The sequence below is a fragment of the Thalia democratica genome, chromosome 8 (assembly GCF_965202585.1).
Source record: "Thalia democratica chromosome 8, ktThaDemo2.hap1.1, whole genome shotgun sequence".
Classification (NCBI taxonomy): domain Eukaryota; kingdom Metazoa; phylum Chordata; class Thaliacea; order Salpida; family Salpidae; genus Thalia; species Thalia democratica.
The window spans coordinates 8,389,689-8,396,675 of record NC_139172.1 but is presented as its reverse complement, the minus strand read 5'-3'; the positions used below and the strand labels follow the sequence as shown (position 1 = coordinate 8,396,675).

Below are 6,987 nucleotides of genomic sequence, written 5' to 3'. Positions count from 1 at the left end.
TAAGTTTACAAAGTCTAAAGATATAGTGAAGTGAGTTAGCATTGAAAAATATATTTTATATTAAAAATATAAAATAAACCTAATTTGTGCAACATTAAAAATATTAAAATTTTTTTTTGAGTTTTTTAGAATTCTAAAATGCGTAACTAAACGAAAGTGCGTAACGTCACGAGTGCGTAAAGGTGCGAGATGTTACTGTAATTCAAATTAGGAAACTTTTAAAGTTAAAATAAGTTAAACTATAAGTTAAACTATAATAAACTTATAAGAAATAAACGTTTAAAGTAAAATAAAAAATATTTGCTTTGTTAAGTTTTCAATTAAATTTGTGATTACAACTAGTCCATTAGATTTAATTTTTATTGGTATTCTTATTCAACTATCTTTTTACTTTAATTTTTAATTTATAGTTGATTCAGTTTAGGCAAATATTAGTGTAAAAAATATAGATGATGAGTTTTATACTTCCCTTAGCTTGTCGGATTAAGAAAGCCTTTAGAATAATTTTATTCTATTTTGCAATTATTAATAAAGATGTATTTTACAACTAGCTTTTAAATCTGGTATTTTATCATAACATATAGGTACAAAGAGTAAATTAAGAAATGTTGAAGTTAACGTTTGAAAAATATTCGCTATAAATAAAGCTTTTGTAAATCAACCAATTGCAAATTCTTTATTTTTTACTTTTAGGCTGTCTTGAAGCTTAGTCTAGAATAGGGGTGGGCAACGTACGGCCCGAAGGCCGGATCCGGCCGCAGAGTGAAAATGACCGGCCCCCGACCGTTTTTTAAACTTTAATGGGATTCGACCCGCGAGCGAAGTGACATGCCTGCAAAGGGTCAATATTACAAATTAATTATAAAACTTTGTATCATATTTTACAAAAAGAAACTGTAAGAATTTTGTCCTAATATTTTTTGTTGTTCTAACTTAGTTGGAATATCTTTTTGTCAAATTACCCCAAACAAAGTGCTTTTTTAATACGATATTTTACATACGTATCTTTTTCAATTAAAATGTTAATTCTTTTTATAGAAATTATCTTAATTTCTGGACATGTCTTAATCTTAAGTTGTCAGACTTCAGAAAGTTTTGTGATTTTAAAGGATTCCAAAAAGTGATCAACTGTATCCATAAAAATAGAATCCAGTCGGATCCAAAACTTTTTTTTAAATTAAAATCCGACCGGATCCGGATCTCGACTTAAAATTAGTATCCAGTTGGATTCAATTTCTAAAAAGTCATATTTCGGCTGGATCCAGATACTGGATCCGGAAAATTACTAGTTCGAAACGCTCCAGCCCGCAAAAGACTAATTTTTTTCTGGATCCGGCCCGCTGATTTAAAAACGTTGCCCACTCCTAGTCTAGAAGAATAAAATGCAAAATAATGTAAGTTTTAGATCCACTTAACTTTGTGAAGTTTTTATAAAAGTAAATTTCTTAAATAATAGTTTTACATAAATTTAAAAATAAAAATCAAGTTATTTATAATTTAACCTGTTTATTATTATATTTACTTATTTATAGCGTGTTTTAAAAACTTAACTAAGATAAAAATAATTTTAGCTACACTAAAAGTAATACTTTCGAAGTATTTGTACATATATAGTAACTGTATACTCAAAAGAAAAAATAATTTTGTGTAAACAACAATTTTTTTGTTTAGTTGTTTTATTTTTTAAAGACTAGCTGACCAAACATTACAACATATTTTAAACTAAATTATTAAGTTTAAATCATAAAATTAAAATATTACAGACTGTCTTTTAAATATTTAAACATTGGAATAATGTTAAATTACTTACAGAAACATTTAGAGCTTAAAAATTTACTAAATTAAATTTCAATAAAATTGCAAGGTTTTTATTTTCTTTACGCTTCACAAGCATACAAAACAAATCAAAACAATACTTGAAAATTGTAAAAATTAAATTGAAATAATTGAAAATATTGTAATAAAATTTAATCTAGTCAGCATGAGCTGAAATAAAAACACTTAAATCTAAAACTCCTACTATATTGTCACAATATAAACTTTACTTAATAATTACTAGAGTTTTAAAAGTATTTTGTATCAAACTTGTGATTATAAAATAACTTAAACTCTATATCAAACCAACTTAGTTGTAACAAGACTGCTATGATGATAATTACTTTAACACAGCTACATTTTTTTCTATATAACAAAAAAATAGAGTTAAAAAAAGTATATAAGAACAATTATTTTATTTATAAATAACATTTTAGTAGTCTTAAGTTATCACAAAGATGGATTAGGGCTAAATTAAAAGAATACATACCTAAAAAACATCTCGGCTTGTATATGTTTTAAAAAAAAGTGTTGTACTAGATAATTATTCATCTTATTATTTATTGTATCAGATAATAAACAGTGTATTTTATTTTTTGGAATACTTGAACTTAAACTTAGGTATCTTATATTCAATATGTATGTTACTTAAAATTCACTAGAACTACCTATAATAGTAAATAAGCTATTTAAAATTTAAGTTAATTGTAGGTTATTTAATAAATTAATAATATTAACAGGGTTGCTACTCGTTTTTTCAAAACTTTTTCCAGGTTTTTCTAATTTCTTCCAGGTTTTTAAAAGTACACATTTTTGGGTCTATTTTTAGTTTTAAGTTAATTTCTATATAAGAAACTGTGTTGAATAATATAAAAACATTGAAAAAATAGTGTAAAAATACTTTAAATGTGTTTTTAAATAAAATTTTTTTTTGATGATGGCAAATAAATTTTATTTATATGAAAAATTTTTAGTTTCAAATCAAATTTCACTACTAAAAATGTTAAAATTTTTAAAAATTCCAGGTTTTTTTCAAAATTTCTCAAATTCCAGGTTATTTTTGCCTAAATTGTCAAATTCCAGGTTTCCAGGTAAAGTGGCAACCCTGTATTAAGTTTTGTGAAGTTAAAACTGATAGTGAGATAGAAGTTTGTTATAACCAGTTTACATATCTATACAATGGCAACAAATGTTTTCAATGTATAAGTTTTTATACCAAAAGAACAAACACTTTTTAATTTCTAAGTAGAAATAAAAAAAGCTATATCTATTTACAAATTAGTACTATTTATAAGGCTGAGAATGATAGGTTTTCGAAATGTCAGCAAACTTGCCAAGCACAAGTATCTAGCCCACAAAGTGTTTTTGTCTTAAATTTAGCCGGAGCAAAACAGAAAAAATGATTTTATTTTAATTGAACAGTATGCTGATTTAATGAAATTTTGCTACAGTTTCGGTTATCAAAAGTTTATTTCTTAGTACAATTCTAAAAATTATATCAGTCATTGAAATTATTTTGTATTAAACTTTTTCCAATTGATCATGATAAACTCGATCATTTTAAACTTGGCCATTTTATATTCGGTCAGTTAAAAAAAATTCTTGAAATAGTTAATGTCAATAGTTTTATAACAGTTTAAATTTAAAACTTTTTATAATAAAAGATACGATCAAAACAAGTTCGCTGAAATATAATAAAAACACTTCTCTATACTAAATTAATAGTATAGTTTAACTAAGATGTAGCAAGTTAATAACCTCTTCTATACTTTTAACTTACTTGAATGCTTATGTTTTAAACGTGTCATTATTATTAACTTTTCTGTGATAACTATAAATATTTGTGATAAAAACTTGAATATTGTTTTATAAGACTATTTTACAATTTTAAGTCCTAATTTTTAAATTAAACTTTGGTTCAAGAAATTATACTGACAAGCAAGAGTAATTTTTACAAAATTAACTTAACTTCAGTTAAAATAAAACAACTTTATAGTTTTTTATCAAACAATAACTTGGTTATATACTAAACAACACTTAATGAATCTTAGAACACATTTTTGATTTTTTAGCATAGTAATAATCATAAATATTACCAATCTTCAGAACTCTGTATAATAGTTCATATAAATTATGAAGAATGTTAAACAAACTGGTTTCTGCAGCTTATCTTTTTTATACAAAAAGCAATCAATTTCCACAAATATATATATTTTTAATACTATGTGTAGATTTATACACCCTTAAAAGTACTTAAGACAATTGTTCATATTCAGTTAGTATCATTATTAAGGATTCAAAAATTCTCAAAAAGTATATCAAGGTAATATAAATAAATATTGTTTAGCAATACTTTAATCGTTCATTAGCTATACATTCATAAAACACAAACAACTCGAAAAACATAAATCAAAAAAAATATAACGACAAAAGTTTATTTTATTGTGGGAATAAGTTAACAATAAGTAACTGTTTATATTTCATTATTTAAGTTTTTTGCAGTTTACTATTCATAAATTTAAACATTTAAATATCGCAATCTCAGTGAATTTTGCTAATAATTAGACACATAAAAAAAAAAATCATTTACCTAGCTAACAGAAGTTACAAATTTCATTTAGTAATTGTTTACATTTCAGCTGTAAAAAGCTTAAATCAAGCTTGACCTACTTAAACTAACAGCTTTACAAAGGAAAAATTTAACTACATATGATTTACTACAAGGAAATTACAAAACCAGGATCATTGTTTCTTGAACTTGTAGCATATCTGCAGGGAGTTGAGGGCCACAACAAACGCGATGAGCACGAACAAGTTGAACAGCAGCGACACCGCGGACACCCCTCCCACCTTGCACACCGCCGCCAACACAAACAAGTAGATCAACACTCGGTGGTGCGCCACGAACCGCAGGCTCACTCGCGGCCGCACCTTCCGCATGCACTTGTCCATCGCGAACGGGGAAAGTCCCTCTATGGAGAAGTGGGCGGGGGTGAAGTAGTGGCGCGCCACCGCTCCCAAGCAGTCGTCCCTCGAGCACACCCGCTCCAGCCTGCCCTGGTACCTTTTGTTGATCGCGGTGGAAACTCGGTGCATCTTTCGCACCAGGAACGCGCACTCGTGGCTCTTGATCGGCTGCAGGTCCGGGTCGCACTTGGGCAGGACGGGCACTTTTTTCAAGTTGTTCATCAGCTCGTACCGCCCTGCGTCCGTCAAATTCAAAACGCCGTCCTTGTAGTAAATGCTCGAGTCCATCGCGCTTATTTCCTTCCCACCCCCAAAAGAGCCTTCCAAATTGTCGTTTTTAAACTTCACTTCGATGCCAAAAATTTCGCTCAACCACGTGATAGAGCTAGTGAGGTGCCTAGCAGTTCTGCTCGAGCTGCTAACTTCTCCTTTTTGCGACTCTTCAAAGCCGAACAACCGCTCGATCCACGTGAAGTAGCCCGAAGATGGAGCTTTCACCGGTTGCGATTTGCTGATGGTGGAAAGAGCTTGCTGGCACACTCCGATGAGCTGATTGGCTAAAACTCTCGTTTCGTTCGACGTCATGTTCTGAAAGCTGCGGTCTCGAAAGCTCTCCTTGAACTGCTCCTTGCTGCTCGACTGGTACATCAGCATTGAGTCCTGCTGATCCACCGGCCCCGACTCCGCCTCGTCCACCATCTGCTTGAGGTTGGGCTGGCAGAATACTTTGGTGGCGCGCATGAGCAGGAACGCGTTGCCTTCCAAGCTGAGGTCGGTGCGCATGAAGCGAACCAGCGCCATGTAGAACAGCCGGTTGTAGAAGGAAATGTTTTTGGAAATGAAGCCGAACCACTCATTCGCTACTTCCTTGTTCTTGTTCAATTGTCGCTTCGCTGCCTCTTCACACGGCGTTTTGCTGGGTTTCTTCTCTTCCTTCTGAGGCTGGTACCGCCACGGCTGCACGAAGCTGATCCACGTCTCGGTGACGGCGCGAAAGCTGCAGTCAAGCGGCCACCTTTCGAAGCAGGCGACGAAAAAGGCGAAGAGTTTGGGCTGCACGAACTGGCGGGTGTTGTGGAGGAACTGGTCCATGACCGAGCCGTTGCCGCTCTTATCCTCCTTCTTCTGGATCGAGTGCAGGTGGATGAGGAGCATCCTGACCGCCTTCACCAGGTCCTCCCTCATTTGCAAGTTGCAGTGGAGGGGAAACACCAGCCACATGTCGGAGAGAATCCGCACCAGCAGCTCCGACCGCCACAATTCCTGGTAGGAAAAATTTCCCTTGGACGAAGCGGCTTGGGAAGCTCGGGGCGAGACGCGCTTGATCATGTTGGAGGCGAACTTGACCGGAGTGCCGGCCGAGTATTGCGACACGGAAGACGAGGCGGACCGCGAAGGAGCGACGGAAACGTTGGAAACGGGCGGGTAGGAGCCGTCGACGGGAATGAAGTACTCGAGGTAGCTGGAAAGGAGGCAGTTGTGGATGCTGGGCGAGGAGTTTTGCGAGTTGGCAAATGATCCGTACTGAGTGGAGTTCATCATGCAGTAGGCGAAGCAGTAGAAGTAAAATTCGAAGGCGGGCAGCCTCAAACATTTGTCGAAGTTTATAGATAACATGGAGCTCGCTGCGATGCACGCCGGAAGCTCGTACTTGCATCCGGGCTCGTTTTGCAGCCTTTCTACCACCTTGAAAAACGGCCCCTTGGGGTCCAAAAACTCCTTCACCGCGTTGACCTCCATCTGCTGATGCTTTGTGGCGCAGTTTGGGCAGACCAGCAACATCCAGCCGCGCCCAGAAATGCCGAATATTTCACACACGATGAGCTGGTACACCTGATCAACATTCTTGTTCGGACTCTGCTCGAATATTTTCACCAGGTCCGCGCACCTTTCCGCGTAGCTGGCCTTCTTCAGCGCGTTGCTCGCCGCCACCGTGAAGTTGTTTTCGTGGGTCTTGTTGAACATATATGTTAGCTAATTACTTTCTGAAAATAAAATAAATCAAAAACGGAACATTTAACGTAAGTTCTATTGTCTAATAATATTTATTATTAGACAATAGAACTTTTGTCTAATAATATCAAATATTTGGTTAAACAAAATATCGATCACATCTTTAAATAATGTACGAAACTACAACCAAGCACTTTAGGGTTGAAATAAATATAAAAAGCTCCTATAAAAACAAGTATTTATAATATATAA

At 33.9% G+C, this 6,987-nt stretch overlaps 1 protein-coding gene across 1 annotated transcript; it reads right to left on the bottom strand.

The window, feature by feature from the left end:
* Positions 1-4,274: 4,274 nt before the first annotated feature.
* On the bottom strand, positions 4,275-6,747 carry LOC145842870 (sphingomyelin phosphodiesterase 4-like). Its single transcript, XM_082950347.1, has one exon. It carries the CDS (start codon positions 6,745-6,747, stop codon positions 4,558-4,560), a length of 2,190 nt encoding a protein of 729 aa, XP_082806473.1. The 3' UTR covers positions 4,275-4,557.
* Positions 6,748-6,987: the final 240 nt, after the last annotated feature.

Coding starts and splice junctions, on each gene's coding strand:
- LOC145842870 (XM_082950347.1), bottom strand. CDS start 6,747: ATGTTCAACAAGACCCACGAAAACAACTTCACGGTGGCGGCGAGCAAC.